At 38.4% G+C, this 27,355-nt stretch overlaps 1 protein-coding gene across 3 annotated transcripts; it reads right to left on the minus strand.

The window, feature by feature from the left end:
- Positions 1-925: 925 nt before the first annotated feature.
- LOC113047446 (gastrula zinc finger protein XlCGF57.1-like) lies at positions 926-23,255 on the minus strand. Of its 3 annotated transcripts, XM_026208818.1 has the most exons (3): positions 23,154-23,255; positions 11,336-11,460; positions 926-2,846 (listed from the first exon to the last, which is right to left on the minus strand). In XM_026208818.1, exons 2-3 carry the CDS (start codon positions 11,418-11,420, stop codon positions 1,363-1,365), a joined length of 1,569 nt encoding a protein of 522 aa, XP_026064603.1. In that variant the 5' UTR covers positions 11,421-11,460; positions 23,154-23,255; the 3' UTR covers positions 926-1,362. The 3 variants fall into 3 exon arrangements, with proteins under 3 accessions (XP_026064603.1, XP_026064604.1, XP_026064605.1); XM_026208819.1 differs by lacking the exon at positions 11,336-11,460 and having other exon boundaries at positions 23,154-23,198; XM_026208820.1 differs by lacking the exons at positions 11,336-11,460; positions 23,154-23,255 and adding an exon at positions 4,909-5,136.
- Between the last annotated feature and the right edge of the window lie 4,100 nt (positions 23,256-27,355).

Genomic DNA, 27,355 nt, shown 5'->3' on the forward strand with positions numbered 1-27,355 from the left:
TCGCCTGGCTCCGCTTCTCAAGCCTCTGCTGACTGCGAACACTCCTTCCCAAACGGACGAGGCTTTTATACTTTCTGTGTTCGCCGTTGTACTTTGAAACAACAGAGGAGCGGCAAGGAGTAATTATTCTCTAAAACCGTCAGGAATCACTATGGAGTGTGTACTGACAGCTGGATCAGACATGCAATTTCTTGTTGTATTTAACAAATAATGAACAATACCCCTCACAACGAGCCATCAATGTGTTAGAGATGTGAACTACCTCCAAACAAACATGCAGGGTAGAAACAGGACCCTGGTAAAGGTGGTAACAGACAAAACATCAAGATAAGATAGAAAATAAGATAATTTCACTCTAAATACACTTAAAACAGACAAATGTAACATTGGTCTATACAGTCCATCCTTCACTCTCTATATATGTTTCCCAGCAGCATTATTTGAAGCTGTTTAAAAGTCCCTCTTCATAGTGTACTCATTCCAACAAACCTGATGGCATAATTCCAAGAAGTAATCTACAAAATCCTCAATTGGCTTTCCTCCTTGGTGTAATGTCAAATAGTCCATATTTACACAATTTGTGTGGTCTGGTATTCGGTCACATTTTATCCAAGATGAAGAAAAAGACAAGTTTCCAAATGAAGGTAATATTTATTATAATTAACTCCAAAGGTTTAACAAACTTGAGCCAATTTGCAAACATAAAATTTGAGCAACTTAAATTCATAAAGGTGAAAGGGGTTAACTAAATACAAAAAAACTGGAGCCTAGTAAATGTATTCATGGTAACGTGTGACTGGTAGGAAAACTAGAACAAGGAAACTGGAAACTGACTCTGAACAAACTAAAAGTCCACGATGAGGAAACTAACTGAACTAAATCACAACAATACTATATGATGCTCCCAAAATAAAACTCAGAAAGAGGTGATTAATAGCTTTTAATATGACTCATCTTATAAATCGCATACATCTGTATGATTCAACTTTTCCCCATGGTCAGTGTTAAAAAAGCAAACAAAAATCACAATATATTTCCATACTTGTAGAATCCATATATTGGATAGAATAAAAATCAATTCATCACCCAGGTATTGTGATAGATATAGACCAAGTTTTGTGATATTACTGATCATGGCCTTTCTGATTTGTGATACTCATTTCAAACTGAAGTCACATGAAAGGTCTCGCTCCAGTGTGAAGCCTCATTAAGGGATACATTATTTCTGAAGTTTTTTCCACAATAATCAAATGTAAACAGCTTCTCACTGGTTTTACTGTTCATGTGATAGCTAAGGTTTAGTTTTGTTGAGCTCTTCCACACAATGTGTAAGAATTTAAAGCTTCTCTCCAGTATGAATCCTCATGTGCCTTTTAAAGCTTCTTTGTTGAGCAAAACTGTTCCCACACAGAGTGTGTGTGTAATGCTTCTATCCTCTGTGTGAATCCTCATGTGGATATTAAGGTATCTTTTTTGAATGAAACGCTTTCCACACTGTTGACAGTTGAAAGGTTTCTCTCCTGTGTGAAGTTTTATGTGGTCATTAAGAGTGTTTTTAAGAGTGAAACTCTTTCCACATAGAGGGCACGTGAAAGGCTTCTCTCCAGTGTGAATTCGAATGTGCCTGTTAAAGCTTCCTTGATGAGTTAAACCTTTTCCACACTGAGGGCATGTGAAAGGCTTCTCGCCAGTGTGAATCCTCATATGCCTTCTAAGGTTTCCTTTTTCATTGAAACTCTTTCCACACTGTTGGCAGGTGAAACGCTTCTCTCCTGTGTGAATCCTCATATGGACTTTAAGGCTGCTATGTTCAATGAAACTCTTTCCACACTGATGGCAGAGGAAAGGTTTCTCTCCTGTGTGAATTATCATGTGCCTTTTAAGGTAACTTTTTAGAATGAAACTCTTTCCACACTGTTTGCAGAGGAAAGGTTTTTCTCCTGTGTGAATTCTTATGTGGCCATTAAGATTGTTTTTATGTGCAAAACTCTTTCCACATTGTCGGCAGCTGTAAGGCTTTTCTCCGGTGTGAACTATCATGTGACTTTTAACATATTTCTTTGAAGGGAAACTCTTTCCACATTGTTGGCAGCTGTAAGGCTTTTCTCCGGTGTGAATTCTCATGTGGACTTGAAGTTTTCCTTGTTGATCAAAACTCTTTCCACATTGTTGGCAGCTGTAAGGGTTGTCTCCGGTGTGAATTCTCATGTGGACTTGAAGTTTTCCTTGTTGATCAAAACTCTTTCCACATTGTTGGCAGCTGTAAGGCTTTTCTCCAGTGTGAATTCTCATGTGGGCTTGAAGTTTTCCTTGTTGATCAAAACTCTTTCCACATTGTTGGCAGCTGTAAGGCTTTTCTCCAGTGTGAACTATCATGTGCCTTTTAAGACTGTTCTTTGAAGGGAAACTCTTTCCACATTGTTGGCAGCTGTAAGGCTTTTCTCCAGTGTGAATTCTCATGTGGTCTTGAAGTTTTCCTGGTCGATCAAAACTCTTTCCACATTGTTGGCAGCTGTAAGGCTTTTCTCCAGTGTGAATTCTCATGTGGACTTGAAGTTTTCCTTGTTGATCAAAACTCTTTCCACATTGTTGGCAGCTGTAAGGCTTTTCTCCAGTGTGAATTCTCATGTGGACTTGAAGTCTTCCTTGTCGATCAAAACTCTTTCCACATTGTTGGCAGGTGAAATGACATCTTATTCCAGTATTTTTAGGTATTTTTCGTGTCAAATTCTGCGTCGTGTCAATCTGTGATCGACTGTATAATTTTTTTCCAGTTACGAAATTGTGTTTCTTAAAATCATCTTTATCTTGTATTTCATTCAGTTCTTCACTCTCTTCTTCCAGATCTTGGGCAAAAAGAGATAAAAAGAAGTTAGTACCTGCTTAAAAGCAACACTAGAAGAGAAGTAAATAATTGCAGGACTGGGAACAAAAAATGGCAAATTTGGCACAGTTAAAGGTCCCATGACATTCCCTCAGCCTTTTTAGAAAATGAGAGCTCAGATGGGCCGATCTGGAATATTCCTCAAATGATGTCATATGGGAAAAGGTTAGGAATTTGGAGAAAATGGATTCAGTTTATTTTTTACATTTAATTCAGTCGCAATGTCAGCACAGGTGTTACAAAAATACTTTTACGATATCTATTTGACAAGCACCGCCACAAGCAGTGAGTTCCTTAATGAACAGAATCATTAATGCCTGATCTGTGATCAGGGATTTCTGATGTGTAGCTAATTATTCAAGTTCACGCAGACTTTCTTTCTAAATCATTTAATACTGTTTATGCATCAGTTTATCAAGCCAGTGACTAAACGATCAACTTCACATTGTTTTTCTTAGTAGCATAGCATGAAACAAATCTGTTATTTAAATTGTGATTAAACTACAAAGAGCGGTTAAAGAATGCTCCCTTTATATTGTACGGAGCCGTCAATCACACATTGAGAGTAGATCTGCACACTTGCCCAAACTGCCGTTATAATGAATGACGCTGTTATGCTGCACAACGAAGCTCTTACTGTATTCATGTCGATACTGTATTTGCTGTTAGTTGTGGTGAAAGCATTTTGTGAGTGAAAATGCATTACAATGACGAGATCACTGTATTCACACGATAAACAGACTGTCTACTCAATGCTCATCCCTGCAGCCTTTCATGTGATGGGAAAAGATAAAAAAAATAATGCTATAATCAACTCTTCCACAATCCTTTAATCTCGACAGCTGTAATAGTATAAAAATAAAAAATAAAAAAAACCTTGTAAAAGTATTTGAGAGGGGTTCCACATGTAATATGCATTTCGAATGCAAAGATGTCAGCCAATCATAACAGTTGTCTTTTACTCCGAGTCTCACAGCACACACGCCCCTTCAAACAGAGCATTAAAGCCAGAGGACTAAAATCAGGATATAAAAGGCCTTTTTTACATGTAAAAATCATACTAACAATAGAAGTACAACTCAGAAAAAAAAATGTAAAAAAGAAAATAATCCACATCATGGGACCTTTAAGCTCCAAACTGCAGGAAACCTTCCTTTAGTTTGTACGTAATGAAGACCTTGACTGAGGTTAGGGGTGCTCCGATCACGATCGGCCGATCGTTATGCGCATCTCGTCAGTAAAGCCGGTTCTCTAATCAGCGGTAAATTCCATCAGGTGCATGATTTCACATAGAGCAGCGGTTACTACACAGAGCCATTGTTAACTGAGAAGATGCGCAAATCCACTTCATTTTCAGCATTTATTTGCTCATCTTCTCTATTAACAATGACTGTGTAGTAACAGCTCATATCTCATTCTACGGAGGTCCGAACACAGAACATCTCCTGAATACACTGGAGTGTCAAATAGCTGAGCTGGCACAAATATATTCGCACCTGTACAATTGTTTGTGGAGAGACTTTAAAAATTGAGAGAAAGCATTTTATTCCTAGAAATAGGAATAATTAGTGTTTGGAAACCCTGTCAGAGGTCTTTTTACTGTCTTGGCAGATAAATGGAACACATCTGAACCATCAGAGATTGTTTTAGATTATGTAAATAGCTTTCTTTACCGACTATATGAATCTAGAGCTATTGCTCAATGAAATTAAGGTAAATCTCAAGAGAAGATGCAGAAATTGTTTAACTGCAAGGTTAAATTCAGAGAATTTCAAGTAGGTGACAAAGTATTGGCTTTATTTCCTGTTTTGACTGGTCCTTTCCAGGGTAGATTTATTGGACCTTATACAATTGTGAAATGTTTTCCCAGTAACAACTATTTACTAAACATGCCTGATCGCCAGAAGACATTATATGTTTGTCATATTAATTTATCATAATCATATGTGACTCATGTAATCTCTGTCTGTTAATACAGAGAAAGAGCAGCTGTGGCCTAATGGTTAGAGAGCCAGACTAGTTACCAGAAGGTCGCCGGTTCGGGCCTCTGAGCCGGCAGGATGTAGGTGGGAGGGAGTGAATGAACAGTGCTCTCTTCCACTCTCAATACCCATGGCAGTAGTGGTCTTGAGCAAGTGTGTGTTCACGGCGTGTTCACTTCTCACCGTGGTGTGTGTGTGAACTTGGATGGGTTAAATGCAGAGCACCAATTCCGACAGTTGTCACAACTTTTTTCAAACTGTATCAATAACTTCATCAGTTGGTCAGGGCACTTTAGAAGTATCTGAAGAAATGGTAGAGAATTTGGATCCAGTAGATACAGGGGAAATTAACGGGTCTTCTCAAGGAGTAGTGGAAGGACGACGTGAAAAAGAGAAAGCAGATAAAATGGAATTGTTAAGTTAATTTCCTCCTTTTTTGATGTCCCTACTCGAACTCATGTCATTGAGTGTGACACTGATGTTGGAACAGCTCAACCTGTAAAACAACGTATATCAGGTCAACCTTAAAAAAGGCAATTACTTAAGAAAGAAGTGCAGGGCTCCAAACAAAAAAATCGACTAAGGAGCCATTGGCTCCTATAAGAAAAAAACTTAGGCGCCAAATGATTTTTTTAGGTGCCACAGAATAAACAAGTTTTATGTGTTTTATTTAAATTATTTATTTTACATTTTAACTTTTTAATCATACTGACGTGTTTATGTCTCATCTTTTTTTGACTTTATTAGCATTTTAATCCATCTTGTAGATGACCTGGGAATGAAGGTTCACTTAAAGTGGGAGCTAAATGTCTTTTCCAACTTGAAAATGCGGGATGTAGATGCGTTGTTTATTAAACAAAATCTGTTCCAATATCATGGACCATAAGCATCACTTGGCCCCTGAGTATAGTTTGGGGTCCTCCTCAATGCATCCTGTAAATGTTGTCATACTCTCTTAAAAATAAAGGTGCTTCATGATACCATAGAAGAACCTTTTTTTCCTGTCTAAATGGTTTCATAAAGAACCTTTAACATTTGAAGACAATAACAGATTATGAAAAGGTCAGAAAGAGATTGTTCTTCAAAGAGCCTTTGACTGAATGGTTCTTTGTGGAACCAAAATTGTTCTGTGAAGAACCTTTTAAGCTCCTTTATTTTTAAGAGTGCATGTCTTTCACACTTTCAGTCTGTTTTTCTTAATTAGTAAAATTAAATTTTATAGGAGGACTTGAATTATGTAGACAACAGGTTAGGTAAAAATATTAAAATTCAATAGCTCATAAATATAGCAAAATGCTCCTCTTTATAGTTATTTTTCTAGCTGACTGATGATGGACACCGAAAGGCTACTGAGGTTAATATTACGTAGCAATGTTAACAAGCTTTACACGTTTTCCGCAGTTTGAAAGTGTTGTACTGTAGAATCTCTTATAAAATAGCCTACCTTTTGATGTTAATTCATGTTCATTATGTACTTTAGAAGTAAAGAGCAAGGTATGATAGGTTCACGTGCTGTGTGTGTCAGCACTGCTGAGCGGCAGATGAGGACTGTTTAAAACTCCTTTTCCCTCTAAAACTTCGATGCGCATTCACTCAAAGCGCGGACATAACAAAAGATGTGAATGCAAAACAATCAGGAAAAAAGGCATTACATGCAATTTTTTAAGAGATAACATGTAAATACATAGGCCTAGTCGCCAGTGGCGACCTCAGCAAAAACTTCACTCGCATTTTAATATTTATGGTCGCAAATGCGACCGTTTTAGTCGCAGTTTGAAGCCCTGAAGTGGATAATTTACTCGCCCATAACATGGCCGAACCTAGTTATAGTTCTTTGAGTTCTCCATGCATCTTGGTGAGTAAGCCCAATAATTCATTTCATTTTTGTATGGACTGCAGGAAAATAATTACCTTTCAAAAACTGATGGTTATCCCCGAATCAAAATTGATGTTTGTGTTGCTCGTGTTGGCTCTAGATTGTCAGTAAATTCAAATCTACTGAAAGGTTATTGACAAGTGCCTCAGACATCTCGTGCTAAGGAACTCTCCACTTTTGTTACACACCATAGATTTCTGCAGTACACGGTAGTGCCTTTTGGGGTTTGAAATGCTCCCACTACATTTGAATAGCTGGTAAATAAAGTACTGTCTGAATGTGAGGCTTACTTAGACAATGTTGTTTTGTTTAGATCTTCCTGATCTGAACACCTTCAAACCAAATTCGAGAGCTTTCTGTACATCTGGCTAAAGCCAATCTAAATCATTATCCTTGCGCAAATATGCCTTTAGCAAAGCAACTGGGTATATCTTTTATCTGGGTAAAATAGTGGGTCAGGGTTGCCTAAAACCAATTGATGCTGAACTTGATGCTATTGGTAAATTCCCTACACCTGCTAGTCTGTCGATTCTTAGGAATAGTAAGTTATTATTGAGGATTTTGTCAGATTAGTTGCTCCTTTGACTGATTTGTTGACTCTAGCTAACACTTCTGTATTGGTTGCACCTAATTTCCAGAAACATTTTCTTCTTGCAGTGGATGCCAGTGCTTATGGTGTCTTTTTCATTTCTTTCCCTTTATCTGATGTCCTAGGGCCCAGGAAATTTGATGGTAAAATGGAGTCGGCTTTTTGGCCAGTCTTGATCGTCCCACCGCTGGGAGTCTTCCGCTTCTCCCAGATATCTAAACTCTAAACTAAACCATTTTCCTTTTGCTTGCATCCTTTTCAGCATGTTATGCTAATTTTGAGGGTGTGGCTGAGCGCGAATACGTGAGGATTCCCCCTGTTGAGGAGATGTTTATGAGGTATCTCGTAAACATCTCAAGTAGTGCTTCAAAAGCATTTTGCACTTGAATGGCAGGACGTATGTGGCAGCAGGTCAGGCTGGTGGTGCTTTGCACACCATGCCAGTGTTACAAACCTATCAGGGCTGACACACTTAAGAATTTTTATAAGGGCAGAGGTTTGTCGTCCGAGGTGGTAGAAGAGCTGAGCCACACTACAGATTTGGCTCTCCATGCCACCAAGCAAACTGCTGCTTCCATTGAGCATTTAATGGTGGCAATAGTGACTAAGGAAAGACATCTGTGGATAAACCTCAAGACTATCGGGAAAAAAGAAAAGACTTTCTCCATGAAGCTCTGCTTTTGCAGAGAAGTTAAGGGAGATGAAAGCACAATCAGCTGATTTTAGGAAATGCCTTCTCGGCACTCCAAATGCCCACTAAGAGAAATGATCAGTCTAGAGCTGAGGCTCATAGAGAGTGTCGCTAACAGCACCCCTTCTCCATCTAGGAGTTGGAAAGGGGAGCCTTGCTGTTAACAAAATCTAGACAAGACATGCAGTCATCTACAGCATTTCTTTGGTTACCACTGTAAACAAAGAAGTGCTGCACTTATAAACTCTACTTTAAAGGGATCATATGATGTAATTAAAATTTTTCCTTTCTCTTTTGAGTGTAACAAGCTCTTGGTATATAAAGAAGATCTGTAAAGTTGCAAAGACTAAAATTTCAAATGCAAAGAGATACTCTTTATAAAAAAAAGTCAACCACGCCTACCTAAAATGGCTCATTCTAACACATCCCCACATGTCTACATTAGTCACCCAAATGTTCACACAAAAAAATATATGTAACTTTCATTCTAGCTGTTGTCGCCGCTGCCACCATGTTCTGGAGACGTTGTGCGTTTCACTGTGAAAGCGAAACTACTTTGTTTGATCAAAAGAGGACACAACTAGAAATCTGTGCTTAAGCTGTATTTACAACACTGTTCTGGAACAGTTCAACCCAAATATTCAGATGTGTGCAGCGCATTTTACTGAGGACGAGGACTGTTTCCTGGGAGAGTAGCCTACTCTACAGTATCTGTTTATATAAAGTTGGGAAATTCCAACTTTGCAAGGACAATCTGGCACTTCTGACTCTGTATATTTGTTTTAATATTTAAAGAATTTGCCGCAGATGATCCAAACACGAGTTTTGAGCAGTGTAGAGTAGTGCTTGTTATTTGCCGTTTCTCATTCACAAATGGTTTTATGTTTACATGCGATACGCAACATGTAAAAGGACAGTATAAGTCATTATAATCAGTAATTATGTCCCCACTGGATGCAACAATATGCCTTGTTTATAATGGTTTTATTGTTTTTGTCTTGTCTAGCCCAGAATACGGCATTATAGTATGGTAAGTGGTGTAACATTTACGTCACACGGTTGAGGAATTCATACAATCATAATGCACTGAATAGCTGGCCAAAGAGCGTACACCTTGCTTTTCAGAACGATGAGCTTTGTAAAATTCAACGTGTTTCAGAAAGGTGGGGCATAAAGTAGCAACAATAATTTACACTATGTGGAAAATATTGTTTTTTGAACCTTAAACCACATTTTATTACACCAAATATACAAAATAATGTTCTTTGTAGCAATGTCATATTACCCCCTTAATATGGATTATACAGAGGTAAGATAAAAAAAAAAAACCATCTTGATATTTTTAAGGACAGTCAGTTAGATACCGTCACATAAACTCCACCCACAAATGTATCACGACTCATATAATATCTCAAATGAATTGAATAGTCACATATTTATTGGTTTTCAACCAGTTTGCTACATCACTGGAATCGTTACATCTCTATTTACTACTGACGCTTCGTGATCTAGGGTAGGGTACCGAGACCTATGGAACTGGTATGCACTGAACAGAATCAGAACGCAGATTTTGGTGCCTCATTTCGGTGCCTCTTAAATGCCTGAGCAATCAATTTAAATATTTGTCCTGGTTCTCCAAAATGTACACAAGAAGCATGGGCATTGCTAGACATTTTTTAGCGGGGCTATAGCATTTAATTACATAAAGTGTACACGAATTTGAGATCGCCTCAGAGTCAGTCCGCTCAAATTTCATATGAAAACAGTGGCAGACCAGTCTCTTCCCCATCTTTCAGCCAGCTCTTCAATCCGCAGACCGCGGTGGAGCAGCGTAAGCGGACTCAAACAGAAACAGAGAACATAAGGTGTGTCTTTATAGACTGTTAGAATATCTGTATCTGTGCAGTTCTTTGTTCTTTAAATAAGAGTTTACAAAAGGTTACGAGGGAGCAATCTGTTTCTCCGCTGCGTTCACCAATCATCACACCAGTTTCCTCCAGCGAAAATCTAGCCCTTAACATGAGCGCATACTTTATATATATTATTTAAATAAACCTAATTTAATTATACATACTTTATGCATACACTTGTGTGCAAAAGTCTTGCCATTGCTATTAATTTTAATAATCATCTAGTGAGATTTTTGAATGAATGCACAAGCAGTCTGAAAACAGCTGGTGCTTCACACAGCGATCTGCTTGCGCATTCAAAAATCTCACTAGATTATTTAAATTAATGGCCAATTTATTGTTTGGAAATGTAAACTGATTTTCTACTGAGATACTACAGCTAAATATATAAATAACTGGCTTAAAACCTTTTTCTTGGGTGAAAATACTAATGTGCCTAAGACTTTTGCACAGTACTGTACTTTACAAACGAAATTGTTGCTACTTTATAAATAATGAGCATACAGTCATTAACAGAACTGATTAAAGACAGTGACAGACAGCACTCATTTTAAATAAATATCAGAGTGATTGACAGAGATACAGTAGAAACATTGCGTGTGGTTTTCTATTAAACAATGACCCAGATCATTAAATACATTTATTATTAGTATTTATTATTCCATTTATGCTTAGAGTAAGTGAAACTTGGGAAATGAGAGCATCCAAGGAGTGAGTTGATTGTATTTATTTGAAATATTTTGTAACATTCTTTAATGTTATCCAAAGTTTTTTGTGGCTCTTTTTTTTATATTTTTTTTATAAGTATCGGTTAAGGCACCGGTACCATTTTTAAAGTATCGAAATGGCACCGGTATCGTAAAAAACCCAAATACTACCCAACCCTACATATAGCACCAAAAGATGATGGTAATGCACTGGTTTAGTATATGACCTTGTAAGAAGACATTGCGCTGCTTCAATCTATTGCAGGTTCAGTCTATTACTGGAAAAGGTACATCGTTTTAAAAGTAGGCAAGCTACTGGATAAGCTGCTGAAAAATGGTGTAACGTTATTTGTAGCTAGCTGGTGCCCAACACTGAAATTAACTTTAAACATTATTTATGTTAAGGGACGTTAATGTTAGTAAAGCACTTTCAATGAGAAGAAAAAAATCAATTAAAGACACATGTAATAACTCACATTTCACTTTATGTAAAATAAAGTGAGTGTTACATACTGTTGCATAATTAAGTTTCAGAAATGTAGGGTTTTCATTGTTTTTAATTCAGAAGTAGATTTGAGGGTCTAATAACTCCTTTGTTCAGACTATTAAGTTTTTTATATTTTTTATTTTTTTTCAGCTTGACATTTTTGTGAGATTTTACATCAAATGAGTGAGTTCAGCTTGAATGAAACTAACCTGTTTGTTTCTCAGTATCTTCATGTTTGTCACCAAATGTTTCGTCAATCTCCTTGTCTTCACGCTGCTCGCTACTAAAGGCCATCTTTATAATGGTGTGTCACGTGGATCTCAGTTGAGTTTTTCTGTTTAAGATGAGAATAAATAACAGTAGAAAAATAAGTCCAAACTAAATCTCTATCTGCGTCTCAATCAGCTCCCTAGTTCAGTAGTTTTTCCGTAAACTGGTGAGGGAGTTAGTCAAAGTGAGACTTAAATTAACGGACTTAAATTCTTCTACTTTACTATCAATAAATTTTATAGAATCCATATATTAATGATACATACATACATACACATATATATATATATATATATATATATATATACATATATATATATATATATATATTACATAATTTTTTTTTTTTTTTTAACTCCACTGAAAGATCATCTGAACCTGGCGACTTATTTAAAAAAAATAAAAAAAAATAAATGCATAACAGTAACCATCTCACTTTTTCTTAGTTTTTCATTACAAAGGTCTAGAAATTGAGTTGAAATAGGTGGGACAAATTTTTACCTGACTCAAACATATTAGAACATTTATCTATTTGAAATATAGATTTATATAATTCTTAGTAAGAAGATTCAATATAATTAGAAATTCATTTTGGATTTGAAGTAATTACATCATACATTTTGAGAGACAAGGTCATTTGTATTTTATAGTTTCGTTTCTCGGTTGGAAAAAAAAAAAAAATTCTAACCATTTAGCTCTTGAACAAATGAATGTGCCTTTTGCTGTATCAATGTATATTTGAACAATTTGAGATTTACTACCTTCTGTAAGGTTTCCATTACTCCTGTAGTTTTGTTATTAATAATGCTTGACCAACAAATACAAGGGTATACAGCTGCATCTCAATAAATTAGAAAGTCGTGGAAAAGAACAGTGGCCTTCAGCTCAGCTGCATTGTTTAGTCTCTTTTTTTTCTCATCTTCCTCTTGACAATAGCCCATAGATTCTCTCTGGGGTTCAGGTCTGGTGAGTTTGCTGGGAAGTCAAGCACACCAACACCATGGTCATTTAACCAACTTTTGGTGCTTTTGGCAGTTTGGGCAGGTGCCAAATCCTGCTGGAAACTGAAATCAGCATCTTTAAATAGCTGGTCAGCAGAAGGAAGCATGAAGTGCTCCAAAATTTATTGGTAAACGGGTGCAGTGACTTTGGTTTTTACTGGACTTCAAGCTACTTGAGCTATGAGCTTCTCCATGGATCAGCTCGATCCATCTTGTTTCTCTGTTGTCACTTTTTGCCGGTTTTAAGTGACCCGTGTCTTGTTTGGGTAGCGCACTGCCGCCTAGCGGTGAACTTCGAAACTGCAGCGCAACAAATACCGAATTGAGCAAAATTATGATATTGTACTGTTTGAAATATAATATATACCAGTATTTTTGCAGTACCGGTATACCGGGCATCCCTAGTGACAATTGTCCATATTTCATTAATTTTGTTACCTAAATAACCCATGATTTAACTGAAATAAGGGAACAAATTAATAAATAGAATGGATTCTTAATTCATGAAATCTTTAATTTCCCTTCCCATGTTTACCACACACAGTAAGAGATGCGATAAAATGTGAAAGATTATAAAAGAAACCGGCAAACCAGAACAAAGCCACATAAATGAAGGCTATATCACGAACGGCATCCAGAGGCATGGTCACAATCTAACATTTCCCTAACCCTATAAGAGCACAACTCTTCTGTTTTTATTGTGAGTTTGCACAAATAAGAGTAAACACTTTTGCAAAAAAGGTTTTTTTTTTAATTATTTTTATGTCTCAGCTGTTTCAATCGCTGGAGCACACGTATATTCTAGCGATTCAAACTTACACCGCAGTCTGTTATTATCAAAATAAAATACAGTAAACTAAACATTTAAAAGGTTACACTGGTCAGTTTAAATAGACCGTAGAATCAGTCCTCTATGCTGTTCCAAGGACATCCAAAACTACTTGTACATTTGCTACTTGCAAATGTGCAAGGAGTTTACATGATAAATAATAGATTAACATTTAAAAACATTGCGAATATGGAAACATTTGGATTTGTGCTGAATGAGACATGAGCAGTAATTTCCATCCAAATAAATCTAGTCAAAGCCGCGCTTGCTCGTCCTCATCTGCATGCACGCACTGCCACTAGGGCTGTGAATCTTTGGGAAGGCAGCGATTCGATTCGATTCATAGGTTTCGATTAGATTCAAGAACGATTTTTGCAAATTTAGAATGATTCGATTCACAATCAAATTAAATTTGATTCGATTCTGCATTCTTTAAGTGCATTCACAGGATTATTTAAGTGCTTCTACTTAATTCTTTAAATGCTTAGTCGGGGGGGGAATTAAAGCAGCATTTATGGTTAGAGAACCATAGGTTAAAAAAAATAAAGAAAAGAGCTTTAAGAGTTGTGGCGGGGGAGGCGTGGTTTAAACGAAGTCTGCAACAGGAGCACGAGTGAATAGACGAGCGGCGGTAAGTGGTTCAGGTGAGAAATTATTAACAGCTGGATCTCATTGCAGTGATTGGCGTGGGGAACCAGCATTTAAGCGGAACGACAGCCGGCAGAAGACGAGAGAGACGGGGACTCATAGGAGTGACGAGCTAGAGAGCCGCCGAGCGCGAGAAACAAAGACTGCCAGAGTGAAACGTCCGTGAAGTGCGCGCACCTTCCGCGTTTGTTTTATTTTTGTTTTATTCAACTAAATAAAATATCCTACGAGCCCCGTACGCCGACTCCGGTCTCCTTCCTCTTTATTGAACTGAAATCTCTACACTGGTGCCGAAACCCGGGTGGAAGGAGAGCATACCGCCATGCAGACTCCATCAGGATCATCAACATCGCCATTCGCGGACATCATAACATCGCTCGCGGGCCTGCATCAGGAACAACACAAAGCCCTGCTGGATCTCCAGGCCGACCATGACCGCCGGTTTCAGGCCATGATGCAGGCCCAGCAGGAGGACCGCGAGCTGTTCCTGAGCTTGCTGGAACGGGAGGGGCGGATGAGGACGGCCTCCCCCAGTGCCGGCCCTGCCCCCCACATGCCGCTCATGAAGATGGGGCCGACCAATGACCCGGAGGCATTCCTTGACCTCTTTGAGAAGACGGCGGAGGCATGTGGGTGGCCAATGGACAGCTGGCCCGTCCGGGTGATCCCACTGCTGTCGGGGGAGGCCCAGAAGGCTGCTCAACAACTGCCCATCCCGAACCTCCTGGTCTATGCCGATCTTAGAAGAGCCATCCTCCAGAGGGTCGGCCTCAGCCCCGAACAACGTCGTCAGCGCTTCCGGTCGTTCCAGGACTCGTGCCGCAAATGGCTGTTTGCCGAAGGAACCGACGCAGAGACCATCATCAACACGGTGGTGCTGGAACAGTTCATCTCCCGTACCAAGGCCCGCCCCCCCGCTGGAGGATGGGGATGGAGCCTGCAGCGGGGGCGCGAGGCCCTGCCCGGGGAATGGCTGCACCTCAAAGTGAGGGGTGTGAGGAGCCTTCTGCTGCCTCCCCACGCCAATCCCCTGACCCACGGCCTGGGCCGGCCTGCTGGCGTTGCGTAGGACCTAGCGGGGTGGTCTCAGGGGAACCGAGCGGTGTGGCGAGGCTAAACCTTTCCAGTCGCGATGACTTTGCCCTGGAACAATCCCAAGACAAAACCCTCAAACACGCACTGTTTCGCTTAATCTCCCACGTGGGAATCCCAAAGGAGATTCTCACAGACCAGGGCACCGCGTTTATGTCACGCACATTAAGCGAATTGTACGGATTGTTGGGCATTAAAGCGGTGCGTACCAGCGTCTATCACCCACAAACCGACGGCCTGGTCGAACGGTTTAATCGCACATTAAAAACCATGATCCGGAAGTTCGTACAAGAAGACACGAAAAATTGGGACCGTTGGCTAGAACCCCTCTTATTCGCTGTGCGCGAGGTCCCCCAAGCCTCCACGGGGTTTTCCCTCTTCGAGCTTCTTTACGGACGTCAGCCCCGGGGGGTGTTGGACGTCCTGAAAGAAACTTGGGAGGACGGACGCTCGGATAGCAAAAATGAAATTCAATACGTCCTGGACCTGTGCGCAAAACTCCATACACTGGGGCGGCTCTCTATGGAAAATTTGCTTCAGGCCCAGGACAGACAAAGCCAGCTGTATAACCGGGGGACTAAGCTGCGAGAATTTGCACCGGGAGATAAAGTGCTCGTATTACTGCCAACCTCTAGCTCCAAATTATTAGCCAAGTGGCAAGGACCCTTTGAGGTCACACGACGGATAGGAGATCTCAATTATGAGGTAGTACGAACAGATAGAGGCGACTCACGGAAAATCTACCACCTCAACCTCCTTAAAAAATGGAGCGGGTAGGAGTCAGTGTTGCTAGCGACGGCAGTGAGTGGGGAGGAGGATCTCGGACCAGAAGCGATTATTAAAGAAAAATCTCTCGCACTGGCCCTAGGAGGGGACCACCTCTTGCCCTCGCAGCTCACTGACATTGCGCGTTTGCAGGTAGAATTTGCAGACGTGTTTTCGCCCCTACCTGGTCGTACGGACCTGATTCAGCACCACATTGAGACAGAGCCGGGTGTCGTAATTCGCAGCCGGCCATATAGATTGCGTGAACACAAGAAAAAGGTAGTTCAGACTGAATTAGAGGCCATGCTGGCGATGGGTGTAATCTCGACATTGGACTTAATAAAGAGTTTTGGCAGATCCCCTTATCTCCCATGTCCAAAGAAAAGACAGCCTTCACCACGCCGTTTGGATTACACCAATTTGTTACACTTCCTTTCGGCTTGTTCGGGGCCCCGGCTACGTTTCAGCGTCTCATGGATCGAGTGCTGCGGCCCCATGCTGCATATGCGGTGGCCTACCTGGATGATATTATCATCTATAGTGCGGACTGGCAGCGGCATATGGAGCATGTGAGGGCGGTCCTCAGGGCGCTGAGACGGGCGGGGCTAACGGCCAACCCAAAGAAGTGCGCAGTTGAGCGGGTGGACTTAAATATCTGGGCTTCCACTTGGGCCACGGGCAGGTGCGTCCCCAAATTGATAAGACGGCAGCAATTGCAACCTGCCCCAGGCCCAAGACCAAAAAGGAGGTGAGGCAGTTCTTGGGGCTGGCGGGATATTACAGGAGGTTTATTCCTCGTTATTCGGACCTCACCAGCCCGTTGACTGACCTCACTAAAAAGGAGGTGCCAGATAGGGTCCAGTGGACGGAGCAGTGCCAACAGGCCTTTACCCAGGTTAAGGCTGCTCTGTGTGGCGGGCCGCTCCTGCACTCTCCTAATTTTGCTCTCCCCTTTTTCTTACAGACTGACGCATCGGACAGGGGGCTGGGCGCGGTCCTGTCCCAGGAGGTGGGGGGGGAGTACAGCACCATAGAGAAGGAGTGCTTGGACATCAGGTGGGCGGTTCTCACCCTTCGCTACTATCTCCTGGGAAGGGAGTTCACCCTCTGCTCGGACCACGCGCCCCTCCTGTGGCTCCACCGCATGAAGGATACCAACGCGCGAATCACACGTTGGTATCTAGCGCGAGAAACAAAGACTTCCAGAGTGAAACGTCCGTGAAGTGCGCGCACCTGCCGCGTTTGTTTATTTTTGTTTTATTCAACTAAATAAAATATCCTACGAGCCCCGTACGCCGACTCCGGTCTCCTTCCTCTTTATTGAACTGAAATCTCTACAAGAGTATTATGTTTAAGCTAACATTTTGTCATACCAGGGGTGTAGCCATCATTGATAAGAGGAACAGTTCCACTCATTCTCTACTATAGGAGAGGAAGAATTGTATAAACTTGTTAAATCATCTAAACCAACAACATGTATGTTAGACCCTATACCATCTAAGCTCTTAAAAGAGGTGCTTCCAGAAGTCATAGGTCCTCTTCTGACTATTATTAATTCCTCATTGTCATTAGGATATGTCCCCAAAACCTTCAAACTGGCTGTTATTAAGCCTCTCATAAAAAAGCCACAACTTGACCCCAGAGAACTTGTTAATTATAGACCAATCTCGAATGTCCCTTTTCTGTCCAAGATACTAGAAAAGGTGGTATCCTCACAATTATATTCCTTCTTAGAGAATAATGGTATATGTGAGGATTTCCAGTCAGGATTTAGACCGTATCATAGTACTGAGACTGTTCTCCTTAGAGATACAAATGATCTGCTCTTATCATCTGATCGTGGGTGTATCTCTCTATTAGTTTTATTGGATCTTAGTGCTGCGTTTGACACAATTGACCACAAAATTCTTTTGCATAGACTTGAACACTTTGTTGGCATCAGTGGAAGTGCATTAGCATGGTTTAAATCGTACTTATATGACCGCCATCAGTTCGTAGCAGTGAATGAAGATGTATCATATCGATCACAAGTGCAGTATGGAGTACCTCAAGGCTCAGTACTAGGGCCGCTACTCTTCACGCTTTATATGTTACCCTTGGGAGATATCATCAGGAAACATGGTGTTAGCTTTCACTGTTATGCTGATGATACGCAGCTCTATATTTCCTCGCAGCCTGGTGAAACACACCAATTTGATAAACTAATGGAATGCATAGTCGATATAAAAAATTGGATGACGAGTAATTTCTTACTGCTAAATTCAGAAAAAACAGAGGTGTTAATCATAGGGCCTAAAAACTCTGCTTGTAATAACCTAGAACACTGTCTAAGACTTGATGGTTGCTCTGTCAATTCTTCGTCATCAGTTAGGAACCTAGGTGTGCTACTTGATCGCAATCTTTCCTTAGAAAGCCACGTTTCTAGCATTTGTAAAACTGCATTTTTCCATCTCAAAAATATATCTAAATTACGGCCTATGCTCTCAATGTCAAATGCAGAAATGTTAATCCATGCATTTATGACTTCAAGGTTAGACTATTGTAATGCTTTATTGGGTGGTTGTTCTGCACGCTTGGTAAACAAACTACAGCTAAAATGCAGCAGCAAGAGTTCTTACTAGAACCAGGAAGTATGAACATATTAGCCCGGTCCTGTCCACACTGCACTGGCTCCCTATCAAACATCGTATAGATTTTAAAATATTGCTTATTACTTATAAAGCCCTGAATGGTTTAGCACCTCAGTATTTGAATGAGCTCCTTTTACATTATACTCCTCTACGTCCGCTACGTTCTCAAAACTCAGGCAATTTGATAATACCTAGAATATCAAAATCAACTGCGGGCGGCAGATCCTTTTCCTATTTGGCGCCTAAACTCTGGAATAACCTACCTAACATTGTTCGGGAGGCAGACACACTCTTGCAGTTTAAATCTAGATTAAAGACCCATCTCTTTAACCTGGCATACACATAACATACTAATATGCTTTTAATATCCAAATCCGTTAAAGGATTTTTAGGCTGCATTAATTAGGTAAACCGGAACCGGAAACACTTCACATAACACCGTACTTTCTACATCATTAGAAGAATGGCATCTACGCTAATATTTGTCTGTTTCTCTCTTGTTCCGAGGTCACCGTGGCCACGAGATCCAGTCTGTGTCCAGATCAGAGGGTCACTGCAGTCACCCGGATCCAGTACGTATCCAGACCAGATGGTGGATCAGCACCTAGAAAGGACCTCTACTGCCCTGAAAGACAGCGGAGACCAGGACAACTAGAGCCCCAGATACAGATCCCCTGTAAAGACCTTGTCTCAGACGACCACCGGGACAAGACCACAGGAAACAGATGATTCTTCTGCACAATCTGACTTTGCTGCAGCCTGGAATTGAACTACTGGTTTTCGTCTGGTCAGAGGAGAACTGACCCCCCAACTGAGCCTGGTTTCTCCCAAGGTTTTTTTCTCCATTCTGTCACCGATGGAGTTTCGGTTCCTTGCCGCTGTCGCCTCTGGCTTGCTTAGTTGGGGTCACTTCATCTACAGCAATATCATTGACTTGATTGCAAGTAAAAACAGACACCATTTCAACTGAACAGAGATGACATAACTGAATTCAATGATGAACTGCCTTTAACTATCATTTTGCATTATTGAGACACTGTTTTCCAAATGAATGTTGTTCAGTGCTTTGACGCAATGTATTTTGTTTAAAGCACTATATAAATAAAGGTGATTTCAGAAGTGACAGAAATGTCAAATACAATCATTTTATGCATGTAGCCTATATATTATCATCATTATTATTATTATTATTATTATTATTATTATTATTTTTACAAGGAATTCTCTTTTTTTATTAGGTTTAATTAGCTGTAAGAAATCAAATACACTGCTGGACAATAATCAATTATTTGTAATCAATATTTTTTTTTCTAATGGCAATTTTATGATTGTTTTATATACTAGGCTAAATTTAATTAGCAATTATTTTAATTTTCTGCACAGAATTAGGTAGAAAATATACTTTATAGTTTCTGTACTGTAATAAATGATATGTCAATTAGCACTGCATCATTCATAATTTTTATTTATTGTGGGAGGTTTTTTTTTTACGTTTCATCAGTTCATTCTGATTTTATTCAGTTTAACTGCAGATAAAGCCTGGCACGTCTATGAGAACGAGATCACTTCTCATTCACTGTAAATGCTAAAGTACCCATTTAACTTTTCCTCTCCATCATCGAATGATGATTCTGAGAGAAAACGCGCCAGATGTCTGATTGCTAAAGCAACGAACACAACTTTCATGCATCTGATTTTTAGATAAACCTTACCCTCTTATTTCAAGGTCGTCATTAATACTGTTATTTTAACAGTTTGCTTTGTTAATTCGGTTCATAAGCATTGTTAAAACACATTTATCATTCAATGGAACTGTACCTATGATTTAGACACATTTCTGCTCCGTCTATGCAATAAATACAGCTTTCGACTGCTCAGGTAACGCCGTCGGTAAGATGCAGAGAGCCATTGAAAAACTACAGAAAAGTAAATCTACTTCACTTTAGTATTACTGGCCACCAGTCCTAAAGATCGCACGTCAGCTACGTCTGAGACGAACAGATCACAAGCGCAATCCTGTGACAGTCTCAGGTGGTAATAGTGGAGCATGTGAAGGACATATAAGAGGCACGAACACTGTTCAAGGTCTCCATTAATTAGTGTGTGTAGTAATTTAAAGTGTATATATATTGAAAGCATTGAATCGCTATGAAAATCGTGATTAATTAGATTCTTAGCGTTTTGAATCGATTACTGTCCGAGATCGATGCATATGAATCGTCCGGGTTTGTAATCGATGCATCGAGAAAACGAGTGAATCGTTACACCCCTAACTGTCACGCTGCACTAGATGCCAGATTTTTTAAAACAAATAGGCCTAACGGAACCACTGATCTATAATATATATATATCAGTGAACGGAACGCAAACATTCAAAGTCTGACGTTTTCTAGAACAGAATCTAGCAGGATCAAACGCACAACAAAGTCATGTTTGGTATCATTTTATTTCAAATGCCATGTCAGTTGAAAACATTGCAATTGTGTTTTAAAATACAACAACCAGAAAGCACCACAAAAAGATGCAACGTTCAGCGTTCTCCGTGCCAAAAAACAATCAACAAAGTAAAACGATCTCAAACTAGAGCTGCAAGTAACGATTATTTTTTCTGTCGACTAATCTAACGATTATTTTTATTACAATAAATAATTAATCTAATGTTCTTTTTTTATTAGCCAATGAATCCTTTGGATAACTTTACAAACAAATATTAGTACAACTTCTAATATAATATTTCAACCTTTATTCATTTTTAACCAATGTGGTTGAAGTTTTTACAGTATAAAATAATCAAGAGGCAAAGAAAATTATTTTACTATGGTAAATATGAGCTTATGATAGCGGTTATATACCACAGTAGCCATGAATGTACAGTTGTCTGAGACGTCATGAAATGTTCTTTAGCATCACAAACCATAAAATGTAGTCAGGGTTCTGCTATGGTTTAGCATGGTTTCCAGAGATCTGGAGCTGATTCGGGGTAGCTCGGTGGTTTGTGACTGTTGTCTCGCGGCACGCTGTCTTTTAAGGGGCTGTTCACATATCACGTCTTTTGCGCGCTCAAGTTCGTTATTTCCAATGTAGGCGCGATAAGTGCGCTCATAATGGAAGCTACGCGGTCGCGACGCGCTTGTTTTTTCCAGGCACATCCGCACCGCATCGAGTTAAAAACATCTCAACTTTTCAGAATGCCACAAGCGCAAGAATATCAGACCTGAAGCAGGAAGTTGGTCACCAGATCACACAGTAACCAGTTAAACCATAACACCGGAGAGCGCCAAGATGTTTTCCTCTGAAGTGCTCGTGCTAGTTATCGTCTGTTTAAAGTATTCCCATCCTTTTGATAAAAGTGGTCTCTGTTTTTGTGATAGAATGCAACTTTCTCCATTCCCAGTATGCCATTACGCGAAATTTAACGTTAAAAAAACAGTGTGACGCGTCGACGCATTTCACGCACATCGACGTATTTTTGTAGTCGATGTAATCGATGACGTCGACGCTTCCCTTATGAAAATTAACCATGGTTTTATTAAGAAAAAAAAAAACATGGTTACTATAGTGGTAACCATGGTTTTGCTATATTAACCATAGTTTAACCACGGTATTTGTAGTAAATCTGTGGTTATAAAATGGTAGTCGACATGCCAAAAAACCATGGTTACTACAGTTTTACTATAATTAAACCATGGTTCATTTTCATAAGGGTTTACATCCCTAATGAATATGAAACTTAACAAGTATAATCAAGAGACTGATAATGTAAGCCTCATTTTCAAACTTCGTCAAAGCTCAAAATGCCAAATACACGTTCATATAGTGGAAGAAATTTGCACAACACTTTGTCATTTATAAGTCTATAAACCTCCCACCATAACCTCTTTGTATATTGACAATGCCAGAAAATATGAGGTTTCTGGGTGTGATGAACAGAGTGAACAATTTATCTTCAACAAATCTGGTTAAAATATGCTAACAGGGTTAAATTTGTGCAGTATCTTAAATTTAATTAATTTGATTTGTAATGAGATAATTAGGTAATACCCAAACTTTTCTCTAATTATTAGTGCCAGCAGGGTTAAGTAAAGAAGCAGGTTAAGAGTCTGAAAAACCTCTTCATAAAGAATCAAAACTAAAAGAGATAGCTCCAGTTACAGAGGGAAATTATTTTGGGGTTGCATGGAAATTAAAATATGAAAGAAATTAATCGTAAGCCATTAAATACCCCTGAGAATTCAACAACAGTCCTACCAAAGGAATCCCTTTATCAGACCAGGTTTTCATAAATAGCTGACAATTTAAAAGTTGGTCAAAAACAGAACTAGACATTGAAGAAGGGTTTTTTCTTCAGGTTATTTTGAAAGTGTTTTTAAGACAGAAAAATCTAAATAATCAAGACCACCATTTTTATATGAATTAACTAGGGCTGTGCAATATTGAAGATATTGAAGAAAAATGCGATATGCCATACCTTGTTAAAAAAATGTGATATTTGATATGAGATACAATACTGCTTAAAGTGTGTAAAATCTATTTCAATTATATTTTAAAATATATCAAAATGAAAATTATATAACCAATCTGTTTCACTATTATTTTATTTTTTTGGAAAAGACTCACTACAATTCCTGAAAGAGATCAGCAGTGTTTTAGCCACACAATACCCTTCATTAATAACACTTAATAAAGCAGTACAGTAATACAGTCGGTAACAATTCATTTCTAAACTTCATATATAGTTATCTGAAGTAGTTGTATCGATTTAAACAAATTAAATTATTAAAATCACACACACCTTTCTTCATCCGCATCACAGACGCGGGAGCGCGCGCAGCCTTATGACGTCACATCGCCAGAGCGAAATAAAAGTCCTGTTCGTGAAATGAATTGAGTGAACTGCAGAGCTGTCAAAAAAATAAAAAAATAAAAAAATATATATATATGTGTGTGTGTGTGTGTGTGTGTGTGTGTGTGTGTGTGTGTGTGTGTGTGTGTGTGTGTGTGTATTCTAACCCTGTATATATTTAAAGGGGGGGGTGAAATGCTATTTCATGCATACTGAGTTTTTTACACTGTTAAAGAGTTGGATTCCCATGCTAAACATGGACAAAGTTTCAAAAATTAAGTTGTACGTTTGAAGGAGTATTTTTGTTCCAAAAAAAACCTCTTCCGGTTTGTCACAAGTTTCGAAAAGTTTTTTTTTTTTTTTTTTTTTTATTGAACAAACATAGCAGCAAATACAGTTTCATCTACAAAAACAAATAATTATCAACAGTAGACAAAGAGCAAGTAAAGTAAAAAGTAAGTAAAATAGACAAAAGTAAAAAAAAAATAATAATAAAAAAATAATAATAATAATAATAAATAAATAAAAACATTTAAAAAATAATAATAATTGAGCCAGGGGTAATATATCCTTTAAATAAATTTAAGAGAGATTTACATGCCTCGAGTCCCTTTTGTTTACATTATAAAAAGCATAAATATTATACTTTGTGCATAATGTAACTGATTTTAAAGCTTTGGCATTGTTGGAAGAAGATATAGTACTCAAGTAATATTTAAGGTCATTACAAAAGACAATAAAAATAGGTTTGATAGACAAAAATTTACACTTGTGTACAGAAAACTTGGCTAGAAAAATAAAAAGATTTACAAGAAAATACTTGTCTTTCAGATTTTTATCAGAGTTATAACAACCAAATAATACATCCTTAAACTCCATAGAAAAATTGACTAATAAGGAAGTACGTACAAACAGGCAAAATTTTTCCCAAAAAGTAGCTACATGAACACAATCCCAAAAAAGGTGAGGTATAGACTCGTCTTCCATTCCACAGAAGGAGCATAAAGGATCCAACTCTGGAAAAAAAAATTTGATAAAAAGATTGACAGGGTAGAATCGATGTAGCAACTTGAATGATACCTCTTTAACCTTATTAGTGATTAGTCATGTGTTTGACAGAGTCCACACTTTCTTCCAAGGAATATCATTAAAATAATTACTCCAATATGATATTATAGAAGGGACAGTAATAATATCATTCTGAAAAAGTTGTCTAATCTTTCTATTCCTAAGAGAGGGACTAGATAAAAAACAGATCTTCCCTATTGCTGTCTCACAAGGCTGTAACCAGGAGGTAGAAGAGAGTAAAGAATCGCCTGAGTTTTTCAAAAATGCAATAGCTCCACTGGGAATGGCATCCATCACTATGGCAAAGTCTCGTGGGGTGACAGGAATACAATATTTAGTTAAGAATTCAGAATAAGAAAACAAATGACCATTTGAATTTACAAGTTGAGAAACCAAAAGAATATTATTATTAAACCAATCTGAAAAAAGAGTGTTTTATTTTTGTAACGGATATCATGGTTATTCCATATAAAATACCTGTGGGGGCTAAAATTATGTTTGTAAATCAAGTGCCAGGCCAGAAGGACCTGCTTATGGAAATTTGACAATTTTATGGGTAATTTAGAAATATTATAATTACATACTAACAGAAAGGGAAGACCACTAACTTTAGAAAAAATATAATTGGGAATAGCATTCCATAAGGAATCAGAATCGTTCAAGAACTGCCTCAACCAATTGATCTTAAACGTATTGTTTAAGGAAGCAAAATCAAGGAAGTTAAAACCACCATGTTCAAAGCTATTTATGACAACAGATTTTTTGATGTAATGTCTTTTGTGTTTCCATAAAAAATCGAAAAGCATTCTATCAACCTCTACAGAAAATGTCTTATCCACATGCAAAGAAAGGGCAAAGTAGGTCAATCTAGAGATACCCTCCACTTTGGCAAGGAGAGCCCTTCCTCGTAAAGGCAAGTCTCTTTGGAGCCAGGAATTTAATTTTTTCTTAGCTTTAGTAATTACTGGATCAAAGTTTAATTTTCCTCTCATTTTGACATCTTTACTAATTGTAACACTCAAATAATTCACTTGAGACTTAACAGGAATATTGTGCAGGAATGGAGCAGAACAAGATTTTAAGGGAAGAAGTTCACATTTATCTAAATTTAAAGAAAGGCCAGATGCTTTTGAGAACACTTTAATAAGATCAAGAGCGATAGGGATCTGCAAGTCGTTTTTTAAAAAGAGCGTGGTATCATCAGCTAATTGAGTTATAATAATGTGTTTATCTGCTAAATTAACCCCTAGTAATTGACTATGCAACAGGGAAGTAGTAAGGAGTTGAGCGGCTATCAAGAACAAATAAGGCGATACCGGGCAACCCTGGCGTACCCCTCTAAACACATTAAACCTTGGAGAAGTGCCAGATTTCAGATTAATTGAGCAATTTCCATTTCTGTATAACGTACGGACAATTTTGCAAAAAAAAATCTCCAAAACCAAATTTATACAGGGATTGTAAAATAAATTCATGTTCAAGGGAATCAAAGGCTTTATAAAAATCTAAAAAAAGAATAAAACTTTCATCCCTAATCAGTTCATCATAATCCAACAAATCTAGAACAAGGCGTATATTGTTAGCAATATGCCTCTTTGGGATGAAACCTGATTGAGTCTCGTCTATTATTGTACTTAAAACAGTTTTCAGTCTTTTGGCCAGTATCAAAGCTAAAATCTTATAATCACAGTTTAATAAGCAAATTGGATGCCAGTTATCAATCAAAAGAATGTCTTTCTTAGGTTTGAGTATTAAAGTGAGTAATCCCTGTGATAAAGTAGGTGGAAGTGTTTCAGACGCAATACTCTCCAAATAAGTTTCAAGCAAGAAAGGTGCTAACTCTTTAGCAAAATTTTTATACAATTCAGCTGTCAGCCCATCTGTGCCCGGAGACTTATTGTTCTTAAGAGCTTCAATAGACTCAATTATTTCATCAATAGATATATCCCTATCGCAGGTGCTCTTATCTGCATTAGATAATGTCCTAATATTTTTCAGAGATTGGAAAAAAGACAAAGCAGAGTCTTTGCAATATTTAGAGTCGTAAAGATTTGAGTATAATTTTGCACAAAATGTGCCGATTTCCTTAGGATCAGAACTTATATTACCGTTTACATTTAAAGAGTTAATAGTTAGATTTCTCAAATTATTATTTTCCATTCTGAAAAAATATGCTGTACATTGTTCTCCTTGCTCTAGCCACCTTTTTCTAGAGCGAATAAAAGCACCCTCTGCCTTATTCTTATACAGTGAATCTAAATGAGTTTGCAGATCAATAAATTCTGCCAATTCAGCTTCAGACAAACCAACCTGCATTTTACCAGAAAGAGTCATTATTTTGGAAATGACAGACTCCTCTTCAAGTCTTTTACGTTTAGCTAGAAGACTGCCAAAATTCCTAGCACACTTGCTAATTTCATGTTTAAGTAATTCCCAATTGAGGCTGAATTTATTGTCCTTTTGTGCTTTGATCCAGTAATATTCAATCAAATCTAAAATGTTTTTCCTTAATTGGTCATGTTTAAGTAAAGAAGAGTTAAGTTTCCAATAAGAGGCTCTAGGTTTTGAAGAAGAGATCACTGAAGATAGAGGGGACTGAATAAGAATTGCCTTATGATCAGTCATGGGTGAAGGGAGAATGCTAACAGAAACATTAAAGTCCCTAACAGCTTGTGAAACAAGCCAGTAGTCTATTCGGGACTGTCTGGAACAACTTTTGTTACTCCAAGTATAGGATTTAGTATTCGGAAATGTTTCCCTCCAAATATCAATAATATCAAATTTATCCATTAAAATATTTAATTTAGAATTAGCAGAGGCAATCTGTTTAGGTGGCAGTCTATGGAGATTATTATCAGGTACAATATTAAAGTCCCCACCAATGAAAACTAAATAATTTGGGTATGCATTAAGCCACAGCAGAAGTTTCCCTTCTATCGCATCAATCAGAAGATCATTCTCATGAGAACTATTATACCCATAGATATTAATTAGTATTACCACAGTGTTGTTTAAACAAATAACCAAAAGCAGAAAATGTCCATTCGGGTCGCTAAAGTAGTGCAAAATCTCCCCAGCAAAAA

Source organism: Carassius auratus, chromosome 28 (assembly GCF_003368295.1).
Source record: "Carassius auratus strain Wakin chromosome 28, ASM336829v1, whole genome shotgun sequence".
NCBI lineage: Eukaryota > Metazoa > Chordata > Actinopteri > Cypriniformes > Cyprinidae > Carassius > Carassius auratus.